General features: G+C 35.4%; 1 protein-coding gene across 2 annotated transcripts in view; it reads right to left on the reverse strand.

Annotated features, from left to right (window-relative positions):
• Positions 1 to 18,906, reverse strand: part of EDIL3 (EGF like repeats and discoidin domains 3) — a 457,653-nt gene that overhangs the window by 202,447 nt on the left and 236,300 nt on the right. For both annotated transcript variants that reach the window (XM_070465779.1, XM_070465778.1), the window contains one exon: positions 8,672 to 8,785. In XM_070465779.1, the coding sequence (XP_070321880.1) occupies positions 8,672 to 8,785 (114 nt within the window). The remainder of the gene's footprint in view (positions 1 to 8,671; positions 8,786 to 18,906) is intronic.

Here is an 18,906-nt window from a genome sequence, read left to right on the forward strand (position 1 = left end):
TTGTACTTATTGTCAGGTCTTGGTAAAGAACGTGAGAAACTAAGTTAAAGAATTACCCAAACTCAAGTATTTATAGTTATGGTTACTTCCATTTATATCACTATATATTTATGGGTAGATTTTAAATATTGTGTATCTTGGATTTAACATTATACAATTAATCTCAAATATAAAACTTTCATCAACCCATACTTTTTCTTTTTTTTAATGTTCACAAAAGGTGAGAGCTTAAGGTAAGCTATCCTTTTCCTATCTTAATGGAGTTCTGAATTAATTCCTATTCTATATATTCAAGGAAAGTAACCTTATGTTGATATTAGGCAATGATTTCAAAGGCAAAAATCACTGCTGAGCAACATTTCAAAATTCTAAAACAGAGCAGACTTTTAAAATCTGGAATAAAACTAGAATTAGCATTAATGATTATTATTCTTTGCTTTTCTTTGACTTCTTGCTACACATACAAAAGCTAAAGTCTATTTTGGTGTTTTAAAAATCCCTTGTGGACACACAAAATAGATAGTTTGTTAGATGGATTATTAATACTTAAATGTTTTTTCCATCATCTTGTCTTGACCCCTTATTGTCAAAGCCTAAAAGCTAAGTGATCATCCTAAAAACCTCAACATGATTATTACACAGCAATCAGAACTCATCCACTTAATATGTGTCTTCATATTAAACAAAGAGCCTGTTTATCCTTGAGCATATTGTTCTTCTTGTAAAATTCTCATTTTGACAGCCCGCCCTCTGTTTGGAACCTACTACATGTTCCTCTGGCCTCAGTTCAAATGTCATTTCCTTTAACTCCCCCAAACAGAACAGGTGCTCCATCACGGCTCCCTCTTCATTCACAGTGCTCATCATGTTTTGTAATCAGCCATTATGTCATTCTTGCTTTTCTCTCCCATTACTCTGCCTACTCCACAAGAACAGGAACTGAATTTAACTGCTATATCCAGCTGTAGTGGGTGGCTATGCTGGATCCAAGTTGGTGAATGAATGAATTCATACATTTTCTGAAAATTTTGTACATAGTTAAGAAAAAGATCAATAAATATTTGTGGCTAGTTTATTTACTGAACACCTAGTTGAATTCATTCACTATGTTATAATACTCGACTTATACAATTTTCTTTTTAAATTTATGCGTCTTAATTTTCATTTTCATTTCTTTATAAACACATCATTTTTAAAACTCTTTATTTTAATCAGAATCTCTTATATTTTGCCTTTGGATCTATGTAATACCTGGATAGCAGACTAGGAATTTAGTGTTATATAGGATAAAATTATAATCTCTGACCATCTATATTAGAAAAGAAAATACTGAAATTATTTGTTTCACTGTTTCTGTTTACCATTCACTAAAATACCTGATCAAATAACAGCAGCATCTTACAATAATTGCAAACAAAAAAAAAAATAAAGAAATGAACTTTGGTATTTGAGGTTCAGAGTATGTTATGATGTCATATTTTTCAAAAATTAAAGCAACTCTTATCCCCTATAATGGTTTTGGTTGAATTAATAATATTTATTAAAAATTCTGCTAATGTCACTGGATTTCCTAAACTAATGTACTTGTAAAACATGGTATGCAATGCATTAAAAAGCTGACTTCTATACATTTTGTCCTCAATACAGAGTCAATTACTAAAGATGGGTAGTATTTTAAAATTTTTTTAAATTATAACAAGCAAAAGGGGAATAAACTAGCATTAACTCTTTTAAGTAACTCAAAATCGTATCTATTTATTTATGCATTTGCTTATCTACAACATGTATTGACCTATGTAGTTTATGAAATAGTTTATATATGCTAATTTTAATCTAATCATCAGTATAAACCAAAAAGTGCTACTCATTCTACTTATAGATGAAGAATCTGAGGCTCAGAAAGGTCAACTAATGCTATTCAGACATATAAAGAGAACAAGCCAGAGTTTAAACCTCAATTCTACAAAAAGAAAAAGTCAGAGCTTAAACCTCAATTCTATTTGAATTCAAAGCCTATGTCCTTTCCTCTTATTCTGCAGCCACTTGTCAAGGCCACTCAAATGCAAGTGTTCTTAAGTGTACTATGTAGCAAACAGTGTTCCTTTCACCTTCCAAAGGGCAGGATCGATCATGCTTGGGAGGACAGGCTATGCAGATGCATACCTGGGGTTAAGACCAGATCTGAACTTTACTAGCCATGTGAACCTACATGAATTATTTCATCTCTCACGAGCCAGCTTTATCTGTAAAATGGAGCCAACGATAAACAGAAGCTACAACAAAGAGTGTTAAGAGGATCAAATAAGTTGTTACTGAAAGTACTTAGAACAGTGCTTGGTTCATAGTAAAATTAAAATCAACATTATCATATAACAACTGGTGATAACATTTTAAGATAAGTTGAGAGTTTTTATTTATAAGTTTGTCTTTCAAAAGCAATAATTAATTGTTGAGCATATAATAATGCAGATGATATTATTTATTTATCAGATGTTTTATCAACTTTAACAGCATAAGTCTTCACTTATAATTCAAGTGTACTTGGTAGCATATGTTGATATCAAAAGAAAAAACACATATATACATTTATCTAGAATATGTTTGTGTATTTGTAAATACTAGCTTATTTATAATGAAGGCTTAAAGAGTTATACCTGCTCAAAAATGAAGATACAGAGATACTAATCTATAGTTTTCAAACTCTATTCACATGTATCATCACCTTTTGCCCTTATGAGTTTATATATGGAATTCCTAAAGTACTATAGAATTATCTAGATTATTTCACTAAATTAAAAAAAAACTGGATAATTTTGACTTTTAGAAACATCACTTTCTCCTCAGTTGAAGATTTTAGTTTTGATTTTTAATAAAATGCTCTGAAAACATCCAAGTCATAATACTTTCTGGCATAATAGTTTGGGGATGCTGTATTATAAGGGCTCCCTTGATGACTATTTTAATTTCCAGAAATAGTATCAGTAATAGAAATGAATTTAAGCGCCATTTGTGAAATTTAATCATGTCACATTTAAACACCCAGAAGGGAATTGTATATGGCTACTGTCAGCCACATAAGCCCCCAAAATGAAAATAATCCTAGTTATTTTTAGATAGTTAAGTGAAGTGCTATCAATTTCCATTGAATTTACTTTAAACATCATGTTCTGTTAATCCTACATGACAAAGCGTATCTATTCTCCTGAGGACAGGTTTCTCATTCCAGTGCATCATTCTTGTCCTTTGAAGATGTTTATAAAAATGGCTATGCGAACACTTGAACTTATTTAAAAGAAATCAAGGGAATACAAATTAGAACTTAAATTAGAAGAATATCTGTAATAGGTACTAAGTGTGTGCTCAGTTGCTTTAGCCAGATCTGACTCTTTGAGACCCCGTGGACTGTAGCCTGCCAGGCTCCTCTGTCCATGGGATTTTCCCAGCAAGAATACTGGAGTGGGTTGCCATTTCCTCCTCCAGGGAATCTTCCCAATCCAGGGATCGAACTCAGGTCTCCTGCATCTCCTGCATTGCAGGCAGATTTATTTTTTACCACTGAGCTACCAGGGAAGCCCCATTAGGTACCATGAAACAGAAAGAAAGTGAAGTTGCTCAGTCGTGTCCGACTCTTTGTGACCCCGGGGACTGTAGCCCACCAGGCTCCTCTGTCCATGGGATTTTCCCAGCAAGAATACTGGAGTGGGTTGCCATTTCCTTCTCGAGGGGATCTTCCCAGCCCAGGGGTTGAACCCAGGTCTCCTTCATTGCAAGCAGACCCTTTACCACCAGGGAGTGGCCCTGGGAACATCTTAAAAATTTTCACATATCAATCAAAAGTAACTTCAATTAAAATTAAAATAATAAAAGTTAACCAAATGTCCTGTGGTAAAAAAAAAAAAGAAAGAAAGATAAAACTAAAATAGAATTGATATCTCTCAAAGTCAGTGATAAGCTATATGAATCATAACTGGAAGTCTAAACTGAAATCATATAAATCAGATGTATTATTCCCTTAACTCACCCACAGATATTAGGAAATAATCAGTGTTAAAATTATAATTACATTCTTTGTGAAGTATTAAAACATTTGTTGTTAACATATGAACTAATTATATTGTTACAGAAAATGTTTAACAGGTGATTGATACACATAATAATTATTACCACATAATTAAGCATTATCTTATAATAGAGCTAGATATAAATTTATTCCTTACAAACTAAAAGTACTTAATAGCTGTATTAATTAAAGGCATATATTATGAAAAATAATTCACATAATAATTTTGAAAATAATATTAAACTCTCATCTCAACATAAATGTCTTGCCTTTAATTGTTTAAATGAAAATGAATAATGAGTGAATAAATGAATTTATACTTAGGTTTTTAAAATGTAGGATATCATTAATATTAAAAATACTTCATTTAATTACACTGAAAGTCAGTTATAATAAATTGCTTAAAATTGAAGGTATGGTAAAAATGAGGAAAAGGCAAAGAAAAAGCTAAGGACTGAAAAAAAAAAAATCTTTTGATGACAAGTATATATATATATATATATCAAGATCAGTCTTTCTTCACTGTGAGAAATGCAACCTCCAAAATTACCACTTTTATATTTTGATACAAGTCTCACTAGTAGTAGTAGCAGCTGGTAAGATCATAGTATCGTATGACTGTTAATTATTTGAAATGAGTGAGAAATAAATAAGTGATCTCAGATAAACTATCAAGATGCCTGCATGCAGAGATGGCCTAAAATGATAAACTCTTATTTCAAGTTCACTTGCATAACCCCATTGCAAAATATACCAGATCTCAATAAACCCACCAGTACAATTAAGAAGGAAGTGGTATCTGTCAACTATACTTCGATATAAAATCAAAATTTTAAAAAGGCAGAAGTGGCACAAGTGAGGTAAATGAAAGTGCAGGAGCCCCAGTCAGACTGCAGACAATTTGAATGTGAACACAAGGATAACAGCATTTTGGTACAGATGTCCTCTAACCCTTCCCTCCCCGACCCCCTCACACCCCCGCTCTAGCTCCCTGCCCCATCAAGCACTTAATCGCCATCATTCTCTCTTCCCTCTCTCATATGAAATATCTGCTGAAACAAATGGCTTCTCTCCCATTATTGCAGGTATAAACTGACCTAGTGGAATTCCTATGAGACAGCATACAAAGCCTGAAGAAAGTTTATCAATCTTACTTCAGAGTGGACGTGAGCAAATTGGTTATAATCTCTGCAATGTCAACTCCCAAGATACTCAACTCAATCAACTGGGAGCTGGCACTAGCTGTAACCTGCAGTACTTCTATATGCTGGGTAGTCAGGGGATGGTCTAAGTTTTCAATAGGAAGCACTAAGTCATCACTGTGGCAAGGTGCACTTTCTTACTCTGGATTTTCTAAACATTATAAAAAGTCACAGAAAAAAGCAAAACCATATATCCTCAGTAACAAAGACAATGGGAAGAATCAGAATCCTTATTACATATTCTTACAAATCAATGCAATAAAAACAAATACCCCAAGAGGAAGAAATTTTACAGTGTACCTTACGTGATCCTTTTTGATCCCTGTCAAGGCACAGAGATGATGAAGGGAACAGCAGAATGTCAGAGAATATGATAAATAATGGGAGGCACCTCACTATCACATTCATGTCAGAGATCACTCTGGATTTACATACAGATATTAAAGTGAAAGTGAAGTTGCTCAGTCGTGTCTGACTCTTTGCGACCCCGTGGACTGTAGCCTACCAGACTCCTCCGTCCATGGGATTCTCCAGGCAAGAGTACTGGAGTGGGTTGCCATTTCCTTCTCTAGGGGGTCTTCCTGACCTAGGGATTGAACCTGGGTCTCCTGAATTGCAGACACACGTTTTAACCTCTGAGCCACCAGGGAAGCCCCATATAGATATTATATAGAGACAAAATCAAGTCAAAGAAAAACAAAATTTTGTTAAACACAGTAGCAAAAACTAATTGGAAGACACTAGATGCAAGCTGGGGGCAATTAAGCTCAAAGCGTATTTCGATACATCCTTCTAATCTTTCAGATTTTTTTCAAGGATACTTTCACACATGGTGACTTAAGTAAAATCACTGATGGAGAGATGCACAAGCTTTAGTCATCGGTTTCACTTTCTAGCTCACATCCAGGTTTCCTTCCATTTCAACAGGTCAAGGTGACGGAATTCCACCTGAGCTATTTCAAATTGGAGTGTGGAAGAAGACTCTTGAGAGTCTGTTGAATAGCAAGGAGATCAAACCAGTCAATTCTAAAGTAAATGAACCCTGAATATTCATTGGAAGGACTGATGCTGAAGCTCCAATACTTTTGGCCATCTGATGCAAAGATCAGACTCATTAAAAAACACCCTGATACTGGGAAATACTCAGGGCAAGAGGAGAAGGGGGTGACAGAGGACGAGATGGTTGGAGGTCATCAGCGACTCAATGGACATGAGCTGGAGCAAACTCTGGGAGATAAGGAAGGACAGGGAAGCCTGGTGTGCTATAGTTCATGGGACAAAGAGTCTGACACAACTTAGTTACTGAACAACAATAACGTAACCAACTGGTTGTCTAGTTGCTCTTTGATCAATACAGATGGCAAAGGTTCACTGGGCAGTGTATTAAGGCTCTAAGAACCAAAGGTTCATCAAGAGCTGGGTCTGGGTGGGCCAAGGACCAGTTGAGACTGAATATAACTCAGTGGGAGGTTATTTAAACTCTTTGTAGGAAGGTTGCTAGGTTAGATGACTGGATGGCTATGGGTTATCCAGAATATTCCGCTTCCTCAGACTCTCCTTTCCTTCCATTCATCCATGCTTGAACCTCCCTTTATTAACTTGTGCTCCATGTCCTTCTCCAATTATTTACATTTTTTGATTAGTTTTATTTATTTATGACTGTGCTTAGTCTTCATTGCTGTGCAGGCTTTTTTCTAGTTGTGGCAAGTGGGGGCTACTCTCTAGTTGCAGGGAGCAGGCTTCTCTTGTTGAGGAGCACAGGCTCTAGGGCATATGAGTACACATGTTGTCGTGGCTCCAGAGCTCGAGAGCATAGGATCAATAGCTGTGGTGCATGGGTGAGTTGGCTTCATGGCATGTGGGATCTTCCCAAATCAGGGATCAAACCAGTGTCTCCAGGTGGATTCTTTACCACTGAGCCACCAGAGAAGCACCCTTCAATTACTTTCAAGCTTAGAAAAATTTTGCTCAATCGAAAGTACTTCTTTGATATTCACAATTTCATCATTTTCATGAAGATTTTCAGGGCTAGGGTGATGAGAATCCCCAGATCATCTTGTCTAAATACATAACCCAAATCAATTCAATAATTTTCCTTGTTTTATTTTGTAAATTACCATTGTCAAAGGGGAATAGAGAGGGAAAAGTGAGAAATAAAATTGTTACTCTGGCTAAAGAGAAGGAGAATAGAAAGAGACAGGGAGAGAGGGATGGAGTGAGTGTGTGCGTGTGTGTGTGTATGTGTGTGTATAAGACAGCAGACATGGAAGGTGCTTTCAAGTTTACCATGTTCAGTTCTATCCACAGAGACATCTTGATTTAGAGAAAAATATACGGAATTTGGAATCTTAAGACCTGATTCTAGATTCCTTCCAGTTCTGCTTTTGGCACTAACTTTGAGAGCCAGAGAAAACCACATAGCCCATGTGTTTTAGTTTGCATGTCTGAATTCTCATCTGCATTTGCATTGTGAACTTGCATAATGTTACGATGCTCTAACATCATTATATACATCAAAGCCATAGCACTAGGAAGTTTCTAAAAATGTCCAACAATCAATAAACTACACCACTACTGTTCTCATTAGCAAGTATTTGTGCGCAACTCTGGTCTCCTTCCACCAACTACAATCCTGTTATTACCTCTCCCTAGCTTTTTTTTGTTTGTTTTTGGAAAGGTGGGGTGCTCTGTGCTTCATGGTAAACACTTTGGGCAAATTATTGTCCTATAATTTGATCCATCACTTCAAGACCTTACAGACTCAGGCTTCCAAGAAGACAAATAAATGGTGTTTAAAATTCTTACTAATCTATAGGCCAGCTTAACATGAATCCTCATTAATCTCTACCTTTTCTTTGTGACAGAGGTTATCTGGTTAGAATGCTCTGAATTTATTGTTTGAACTAGAATAACCAGTATGGAAGGAAATTAGGTCCTCAGTTCAGTTCAGTCACTCAGTCGTGTCCGGCAATTTTCGACCCCATGAATCACAGCACGCCAGGCCTCCCTGTCCATCATCAACTCCCAGAGTTTACTCAAACTCATGTCCATCGAAATTAGGTCCTATATATATTCAGAAGTCAAAATGACGCTCATAGAAGTGATGCACTTGTGTCTTTAAGGAACTGTTGCACTCCTCTGAAGTCACAAGGTAACCACTCATACTCCTATCATGCTCTGAGACCCATCCAGGAGTATATACGTACACCAAAACATTTGATTGCTGTTATCATATGATGCTCTTATTATATTTTATAACAACAAATATGAAATGCACATTTTGATATATTATAAACTCTGGAAGCAAATTATTACTGATTTTGACCCAAATTCCATAATAAGTGAAGATGATGCAAACAGAGGCTATATATATACATATATAGATATTCACATATATGTGAATACTTACTGTATTGACAATTTCTTCCCATGAATTCCCCTGGGCACTCACAGGAATAGTTAGCAACAAGGTCTGTACATATCCCACCATTTTTGCAGGGCTCAGCTTCGCATTCATTTATATCTGAGGAAAATAGGAAGAAGAGAGAAAGAGAATTATTGGTGAAAAAAGATAGATTTTTAGAAGGTTTTAGGTATTTCAAATAAGAGAAGGTCTAAATAATGTGTGTGTATGTCTCGTCAATAATATAATTGGTGCTTGCAACAGACAATTTCCTAACAATCAAACTAAGTCAAGTTCAAATGGAATTGAGAATCCAAACCCAACAGAACTAAAACACTCTCTAATCCTGAAAATAAACATGACTAGTTGGGGAAATATTCAGTATATCCTTAGAATTAAATCAAACAAATTAACCCTGATCGAGAAATGAATTGGTATCACTTACAAGATCTAGAAACCTCCCCAGCAGCAACCACTGCCAATTAACACTGTCTCATTTCATCTTAATTCATTAAAATTCTAACTGACAGAGATGTTTTAGTTTCTAAATAGTTCGCCTTTGATGAATGCAATGAGAAGCAAATTAGAGTTAATAGCTAAAGCTTGTTACATGCAAAGTATAATAAATGTAAATGATGATCATTTCCTAATTTCATTCAAGGGTTTCTAAAGTTAGGATGACTAAAGGGATGTACCTTTGATATACTATTATTATACTTGATGAAAAATCATATGATATGTGAAACATTCAGCAAATTATACTAAATTCCAAGCTAATTTTGGATAACAGGGACAGTAAATGGGATTTTGAACAAAAAAAAAGGAATAATGATGAACTCAGTGAAGTATCAATCACCGATATTTGCACATCATTTCCTCTAAGCATAGCGCTGGGTTTGGTTCTGTGGGAACTAGTAAAGTAATTGGAGGACCTACACAGCTCTACACTGCCTTCCCTTCCTATCATCTGTTTCAACTGAACACCTGCTCTGCTCCTATTCCAACAACCGCTTCTTACATACCTAACTGATCTTCCTTAGGAATTGTCTATCTGTATGCCTTTCCCTCTCACAGTCAATCTGTGAACTTTACAAATGCAGGCCCTGTCCAGTACTGTTCTCTGTACCCCCTAAAATGTCACACACTATCTAGAAGACCACTAGTGCCCAGTAAATATTGCTTGATCAAATATCAAACAAAATAGTGGTGCAATCTGAAGAAAATTATTTCAGATGTGTAATATGTCTTCTGATAAACATATCAGAAGCTATTCTAAAGTTCTGGGTTTTCACGGTGCTTAAAACAATAAGATCATTAAATTACCCTCTCAATATTAAACAAGGACAAAATATTAGAAAACCTCTATTTTTCCTTTTCCTTTAACTTCTTTCTTATAAACAGCATCTCCTCCTGGAAGCAGATTTGGTCACCCTCTTATTCTCAGGTTATGGCAAAGTTTGGTTTAAATTTCTTTAGGCAGGTGACCACTTTCATAAAAGATTTCTGGTCCTTTTTGGTTTCTGGTCAACTGCTACCCCTTGAGAGTAGATAATTCATGACTGTGTTCAGAAATAATCTAAATCATTTAAACCACTCCGGAGAGCTCAATCATGTCTGATTCTTTGCTAGTTCAAGGACGGTAGGGCGCCAGGCTCCTGTGTCCATGGGATTCTCCAGACAAGAATACTGGAGTGGGTAGACATTTCCTGCTCCAGGGGATCTTTACAACCCAGGGTGGCAAGTGGATTTTTTACCACCTGAGCCACCTGGGAATTCCATTTTAAGCAAATATAACATCAAATAATAGGATTAAATAAGAATTTGATCATTCTAAGAAACAGCTGTGTACTGTAAAATATAATAGACTCAAATTTTTGACACTAAAACTTTCAAGAAAGAGAGGAAGGAAGGAAGGAAGGAAAAAACTAAAGAAAGAATATATCATTTATTCATTTTTCTCACCTGATGAAATATTTAGCTCTTTTTTTCCCTCAAAAATTCATCTAGTCTTTATTTATATGGGATGAACATGAAATATATTTTCATTAAATTTTGAAAGTGGCACAGAAATCACTGTGTTATTTATTTTCTTACCTGCTCAGTACAAGGTAGGGGCAATAACTGGCTACTTTGGAACATGCCTAACGTGTCTTTACCTACATTATATCTACGACAATTTGTTTCAGGTGAGGTATGTCAGTGGCTGATAAAAAGTGAAATCTTCACGTCTTAAAGAATACATTGCCTTATTTTGTAAAGTTAGACATAAAAAAGTATTCTTATATATATGTGTGTGTGTGTGTATACATACATATACATATACCAAGGTGATACTGAATATTAATGTCTGAAAAAGACCACGTAAGGGAAATAAACTTTGATCTTGGACTTGAGGGGAAGTTTCAGTTAGGATTAATAAAAACAGGATGAAGAGGGTATTGTATTAATATTGCCAAGCAGGGATCCAGAATGAGTCACAACCTTGAAGAGGAATATTCATGACACGATGGTGTGTTCAAGTACACCAACAGGAGTTTGTCTGGAGCAGAGAGTGGGAAGGAAGGTGCTAGAAATCAAGTATAGGGATGTAGGTAGGGGCCAGATTACCATGAATGCCCAGTGTCAGCTAAGGGAGACAGGCTTTCTCTTTTGGCACTGAAGACGTGGAGCTGGCTGGGAGGGTAGCTTTTGTACCCTTGTTTCCTAAAAAGACCTAGAAAAGCCACATATGGAATGGACTTAAGAAATGAATGCAGGAAGGCTGCATAGAGACCCACCCAGGATTTGAAGCTAAGGGATACAACATACATTTTAATTTTCATGTAAGAGAATTACCTTACCTGAGTATTTCTCATTTCAATATTGACCTATATCACAAGTAAAATCAAACTCAGCTCTTGCAGCTTTGAAATGTTAATAGAAGGAAATCTTCACAGCTGATGATATGAGACCAATCAAGAGTTATTATATATACTTTTAGGATATGCACACACCATTTTTCTTTGCTTCCTCATTTCTTCTATGTTTTTAAACAATAAGTAGTACTTTACACAGGAGAATGTGAATTTAATTGAGATTAATCAACCTTTGAATTTCTATCTACTTGTTCTTCAGACTGGGTCTACAATCACCAACAATGATGTTAAAATTAACAATATTTGTTTCTAAAAATATAGTTACACCTTTACCCAGGGTTTTAACTTGAGGTAGAATGAACTGAAATTGCATTTGCTGAAGAAAAAATGTTTTCTAGCCATTATTCAGTTTGTGATTAAAAAAAAAAATGACCTTTTACTGTTAATGCATTTTTAAATAAAAATAACTACCTTAACCTAAATTCATAAAATTAAAAACACTATATTGAGTTTCATACTTTAATAAAGTAGCAAAATGAGTAAAACATTTCTATGTACACACCTAGTAACACGCAGGCTCAGATAACAGATGGAAATTACACAGGAGCTTTTATATATCAGTATAATGTAAGAGTTCTTACAGCAGTGAAGGCTATTTGCACAGTGATTAACATTGAAAGCAATCTAAATGGAAACAGATCTCAATTTGGATAAATCATGTTTAATTAAAGACTGGATATAAATATTCACAGAATATAATGTAATGAAATGAAAGTTAAATTCCTTTGTAATAAATCACATACATCTCTCTTTGTCATAGATCACGCCATTACCATTTCCAGAAAAAAGTCCTCATATCTTGGGCTCCAAAATCACCGTGGACCGTGACTGCAAGCATGAAATTAAAAGATGCTTGCTGCTTGGAAGGAAAGCTATGACAAACTTAGTGTATTTAAAAGCAGAGACATCATTTTGCTGACAAAGGTCCATATTGTCAAAACTATGGTTTTTCTAGTTGTCAGGTCTGGATGTGGGAGTTGGACCATAAAGAAGGCTGAGCACCAATAATTGATGCGTCTGAATTGTGGTGCTAGAGAAGACTCTTGAGAGTTCCTTGGACTGCAAGGAGATCAAACCAGTCAATCCTAAAGGAAATCAACCCTAAATATTCACTGGAAGGACTGATGCTAAAGTTGAACCTCCAATGCTTTAGCCACCTGATGGAAGAGCTGACTCATCAGAAAAGACTCTGATGCTGGGAAAGACTGAAGGCAAAAGGAGAAGGGGGCAGAGTCAGAGGATGAAATGGATTTGGCATCACAGACTCAATGGACATGAATTTGAGCAAACCCCAGGAGACAATGAAGGACAGGAAAGCCTGGCCTACTGCAGTCCATGGGGTCGCAAAAGTCAGATATGACTTAGCAACTGAACAACACTGAATTTCAAATACACTGAGATATTTTAAAGTATTTTATAACTAAGAAAAGTTCGATACAGCAATTCCATAAAAAAATAGGAATTTCCATATTTGGTTACTTTTATAGTTCATTTATAATTATTACTTTTTGAGGTTTTTAGTTCTATGACTGCTTCCTGAGAATTGTTTTTAAAAGTAGCATCATTCAGAGCTAGATTTTATAACACATCCAGCTGAATCCTGATTCCTCACTGAAAACATTAAACTTTGCTGCCTACCCTCTAGCTGACTGAAGGACAGTGCTAAGAGTTGAGCACGAATTCCCAGATATAAACTCATGATGCATGTGTGTAAAGAAATTAAAAAACAAAGTAAAGAAAGGAAGGGGAGAAATAGATGAGAGAGCAGATAAATGATCACATATCTTTGAAACAAAAAGTACTCTACATGCGTTTCCAGACCCCTTTTCTATCGTAAATACAAAAACTCATTAGTATTACATGCATAACTTAGTTTCTTTATCTTTACCATTATTTTTCCCTTAGCCCACCTTACACAGATTTGGAAAGGTATGCTGCAGTCTTTCCTCTTAGGATTGGCTTTTTGCTAACAAAAATAATGTAAACCCATGCATTCTCTGGCGGTGTCACTGTAAAGAAGTATAGTAATTGCAAAACACATATATTCGTTATGATCATTCTGAGTACTCATGAACTTACACACATCTGCATCATGAGAAGTGCTCAGTTACTTCGAGTATTTTTTTCTTGATCTTCGTTAGACCCATCACTGTGAAAAATATAGCCCCAAGCCCATGAAATTGACTTCAGAGTAGTAGGTTACCATAGAGTTTTTTAAATCAAAATTATATTGGGTTGGTCACAAAGTTCATTTGGGCTTTTCCATAACTTACAGAAAAACCCAAATTAACTTTTTGGCCAACCCAATATTTGCTAGTTGCTTTATCTGTGTCTTCAAAGAACAGTGAATTCTCTGGTCATGATTCTTGCCACAGAAATGCTGCTGCTTCTTCTCAGATAATTATATTTAAAGAATCTGTAATCCCATTCTTCATTATAGACTCCACCAACTGGCCAGAGATGAAATGGAGATATCTGGAGTCTAATTTGCTAGGACGTCCAGTGGAAACTTTCAAAATGAATTGACTAAATAGTTAATTAATTAATTAGTTTTCAAACTGGCTCCCATTTGCAACATGCCAAATGGAAATGACTGCACGCTGCACTTGTGGGCCATCAGAGTCCCAGCTTACCCTTCCCTCTCTCCAGAGATCCCGAGGTGGGCACCATCTAGCCCCAGTCATTCAACTACATTTACTTTGCCAACTTGGCCTGGAATGTTTTCAATACGGACCATCATTTAGACTAGGACATCCAATCCTTTTTAGGACAGATATCCATGTAACCTCCTCTTGAGTGGAGGAAAAAAGACGACTTAATTCACTCAGGAAATGACCTCCTTTTGATCCCCAAGTATATTCAGGTCCCATGAGCATTAAGAAAAAGCAACTGAATGTCAGGCTGAGCACCCTCATTTTGATATATTAAAAGGACACCATAATTAAGCCCTTTTTTCCTTCCCAAAGACATAATTCCTTGGTTCCCTTATTCCCTTCCCTCAGGTTGTCTTTTTTCCTGCAATATTGTTATTGACTGTTAATTAGCCAGCAAGAGCTTATTTTCAAGAGTTTGCTATTTTTGATCCTTAACAACCTATCTTCCCTGGGCTCCCCATTAGTGATTAAATAGTCTCCAGACCTCCTGTGAGTGACTGTCTTTTAAAATTTGACCTTTTATTTTTTTTCTTATCTAAAGACTATGCTTATTCAATTTCTCTTTTAAGGCTGAATAAATTATGAATTTCTAGGAATTCTGTCCTCCACTCAGATACTGAATTTCATCATGTCATAATCAGAATAATCTATAGGATTCCCCAATCATTTCTGGGGCAAGACAGCATATTTTTAATTATATGTGCTTGAACACTGTTTTGATCTGGCCTTTTGCTATATTGCTAGCAATACCTTTTAAAATAGCAAGTAAAAATGAGTCTTCTTCAATCAGAACATATCATACACAAACCTTTTATAATAATCTACTGATAACTTTCATTACCGAGAACAACAGTGTAAAAAATATCTAAGAGGTATTTACCCATCACCACATACTAACAAAGATAGTATTCTATGCTCATCTGTATGGTATCCTGAAACTTATTTTGGGACCTCAATTTTGGTGCAAAAACCTCTGCTACTGATAACCAGGTAGAGCCCAATTCTCTAGAATGTTTCCATATAAAATTATTTCAGTAGGGCTTTATTTGTCTTAATCAGATATTTGACAGCAAGATAAGACAGCCATTCCAAGATACTTAAAAAGCCAAAACCAGGGAATATGGAAGGAAGGTTGAGGGAGGGGTAATCAAGAGGGTGATGCAACTCAAATATTAGAGGCCTTGAAGAAATTCATTTAAAAAGCTAAATGAAAAACACGGTAGATGCCAAAATGAACCAATATCTCTGGTGAAATTTTTTACCAAAGAACAAACCATTGCAAAGAACATTACCTTGGGGGCATGTGGCATAGTAAGTTGACCTGCAATAAATAGTTGCTGATTGGTAAGAAAGAACTGAGAATATTAGAGACCTGGGTAATCTCCATGTGTACTAGGACAGTGAGTTCCTTGATTGGGGCAGATGTACCAGCCTACTTCTAAAGGGGTTCTATTAAGGAAAATGGATCTAGAGCAATGCTTCCTTTAAAAGTTAGAACTTTAAAATACACCAGATACAAAGCCACCCCACTAGAGATTCTAATTTAAATGGACTTGAGTGGAGTGAAGGCATATTTATGTTATACATTTTATTGTTAAACAGTCAACCAAAGATTCTAAGGGTAACCAGGGTTGACAGTACATAGAACCTCTGTGCATAAGCTCATCTATCCATCCACCCATCCTCAGTTCTCTGCTAGGTTCCAAGAATGCGAAGATTAATATTTTACTTACTTTCTTTTACTTTTACTTTCTTTTACTTACTTACTTTTACTTACTTACTTACTTTCTTTTACTTCCTTTATTTACTTACTTTCCTCAAAGTTCTTATAGTACAGTAGACAGACAAAAAAAATGATCAGTTACAGTCCAAAGTGACAAGTGCTCTAAAAAAATAGATGCAGCTTCTCAAAGAAATTTCAAATATCAATAACTAGATTACTCTAGCAGGCTAGACAATGTTGAGTTTGAGAGGAGTCTCTCTGACTGTGGAAAACACTTCTGAGTTATGTTAAGTTATAACAAATTACTCTGCAAGTTATTTTTTTAAATAATAAGCATCTTATTATTCTGCAGATCTGAGAGTGACTCCTCATTGCCCCATAGTTCTTTGCTCCAAGTATAAAACTTATATGTTTCCCAATTTCCTACTTTTATTATGTGTGATATAATTTCTATATTTTTGCATATTCATAATGGTCTATCCAAAATTAATTACTCTATTCTGTCAGATGCATGTTAAACTAATTTGCTAGCAGCTCTCTCAATTTTAGTGGTTAATACTAAGGTTCAACTAGTTTGTATTTTTCTTCTATATCAAAAATCCATAACTGGCTAAATGAGTTGGGACTCACATGGGAAGCACAGCTATGATTCACATGGTTGCTTTTTTCTCACCCATTCATTCACTCACTCATTCCTTCATTCATTAAAACTCTGGTGAGCACCTTCCATGAATCAGATTCTAAAATATATCATAGGATACATCAGGGAATAAGGATAGCTCCTCTTCTAAGAGTGTCTCACCTCCTATAAGTCTATCCAGAGAGAAAATTATAATAAAATGCGTGCTACATATCATTATGAACAAAATGTACTGTGATCACAGATGAGGCAACAGCTTTCCCTAGAGATGTAGAAGAATGCTTAAAGAAGGCAATATTTGGTTTGTGCTTAAAGGATTAGCAGGAGATTTTTAGATGTGTTAAAGTGGGAGGGAACATAAAAGGACACAATGTTTTCAGTGAGAACTGAGCACTTTCAAATGTTTGGATATGCACATGGACTACGTGTGTGGAACTACTAGGGATGGTGGTGACTAGCTAGTCTGGGACTAGATTTTTACACCCTTATAAATCAAGTTAAGGAGTTTGAACTTCAGTCCTTGGATACTGGGAAGTTAATAGAGAATTTAAGAAGAGTGGAAAGGGGGGCAAGGATTCAATAGATCTATGGTTTTAAAAGCTCATTCATTCTGGAATTTCATTACTGGTAACATTTGGAAAAATAATTCAAAAACTTGGAAGGGAAATTTATATTGACTCTATATCACTCAGACCACACATATAACATGATGGCTAGAGCATGCATTTTTAAACATCAAGCTTGATTTTAAATGCATAGAGACTTCCTAATATTTAGGGTGTCAGATTCAGCAAATAAAAATACAAGATGTCCATGCAATATTTGACTAATGGCTTATCAAAAAAAATTTTATGTGCAATTCAAATTCACCTTGCCATCCTATATTTTATTTGGATATCCTACTTGCATTTTCAACTAGAATATGCTCTCTCCATATTTTCTTTCTTTCCATTTATATAAGCACTTTAATTTCAGCAATATGGCCATGCTTTCCATTTTGTATATTCAGCAGACCCTAAGGAAAACTACCTGCAGTAGAAAATCATTATTGGCAAATGAGTCCTCCTCAGGCTTTTGCTCAAACTAAAATTTATTGCTTGAATTCAGCAAAACAGTTCATAATCTTTAGAGTTTACCTGTATGTAAGCTTCAGTGTATTATTTATATAGTTATACTTGTACATATACTTCAGCTATGTAAGAGCCAAAGAAACCCACTTCTAAATAGACAAGCAGTCGGGGATTTCAGAAATAAAATATTAAGATATTCATTAAGCCAGAATCACTTAAGAGTTTGAGAAAAATTACTAGGATGAATAAAAGAATTGGGGGAAAATGTGAACTCTTATCAGCAAATTAATTCAAAACAGTTTGGAATATATAACATGCATGAAACTTACTGTAACCACTTATTTCACTACATATACAAGTTGTAAGTAGAGAGTTTAACACTGACATATCATTTTAAGACACATATTTTTATCAAGAGAAGCTTTTAAAGGAGTAAACGGAAACTTCCAATGCACCAGGTTGAATTATTTTTCTCTTCAATGACAGTAATAAGCAACAATGACAGACAGTAACTTATACTAAAAACGATGAACCACTAAAAGCATACAAGCAATGCCACATTTAAATAATAGGCACTGATACACAGTTATACTTTGAATACATAGAAACTTTAGCTCTAGAATTAATTTCTTAAAAATAACTCTGCAATTTATATTAAGTATGGACAAATAGTACCTTTGGGATGACAACCTATTGTCAACAATTAGCTTCTCAACCCACTTGTACTATGAGCCAAACATTGTTTTAAGCATTTTGCATTTATTATCACACCTTCTGAGCTATTTACTATTATCATAAATGTTTTCCAGATGAGTGCCTTGACACATTGAAAATATAAAAAACTTGCCCAGAGTCACACATATGGTAAAACTGAAATTAAAACCCAGATAATTTGTCTTCAGAATCTGCACTATTCACCAGTTAACTTCAGCACTACTAGGAAATATGAAAGTCTTTCACCTTCACTTCATGGTTGCTTTCAAGGTAGCACTCTATGTGCTGAGGAGGGTGGAAAAGTCATACTATCTAGTCCTTGATCTGTAAATGTAGTGGGATTCCCAGGGGTTCAGTGGTGAAGAATCTACCTGCCAATGCAGGATACATAGGAAATGTGGGTTCACTCTCTGGCTGGAGAAGATGCCCTAGAGGATATGGCAACCCACTCCAATGTTCTCGCCTGAAGAATCCCATAGACAGCCACAAAGAGTGGGATATGACTAAACAGGGATGGAGTAATAT

Source organism: Odocoileus virginianus, chromosome 3 (assembly GCF_023699985.2).
Source record: "Odocoileus virginianus isolate 20LAN1187 ecotype Illinois chromosome 3, Ovbor_1.2, whole genome shotgun sequence".
Lineage (NCBI taxonomy): Eukaryota > Metazoa > Chordata > Mammalia > Artiodactyla > Cervidae > Odocoileus > Odocoileus virginianus.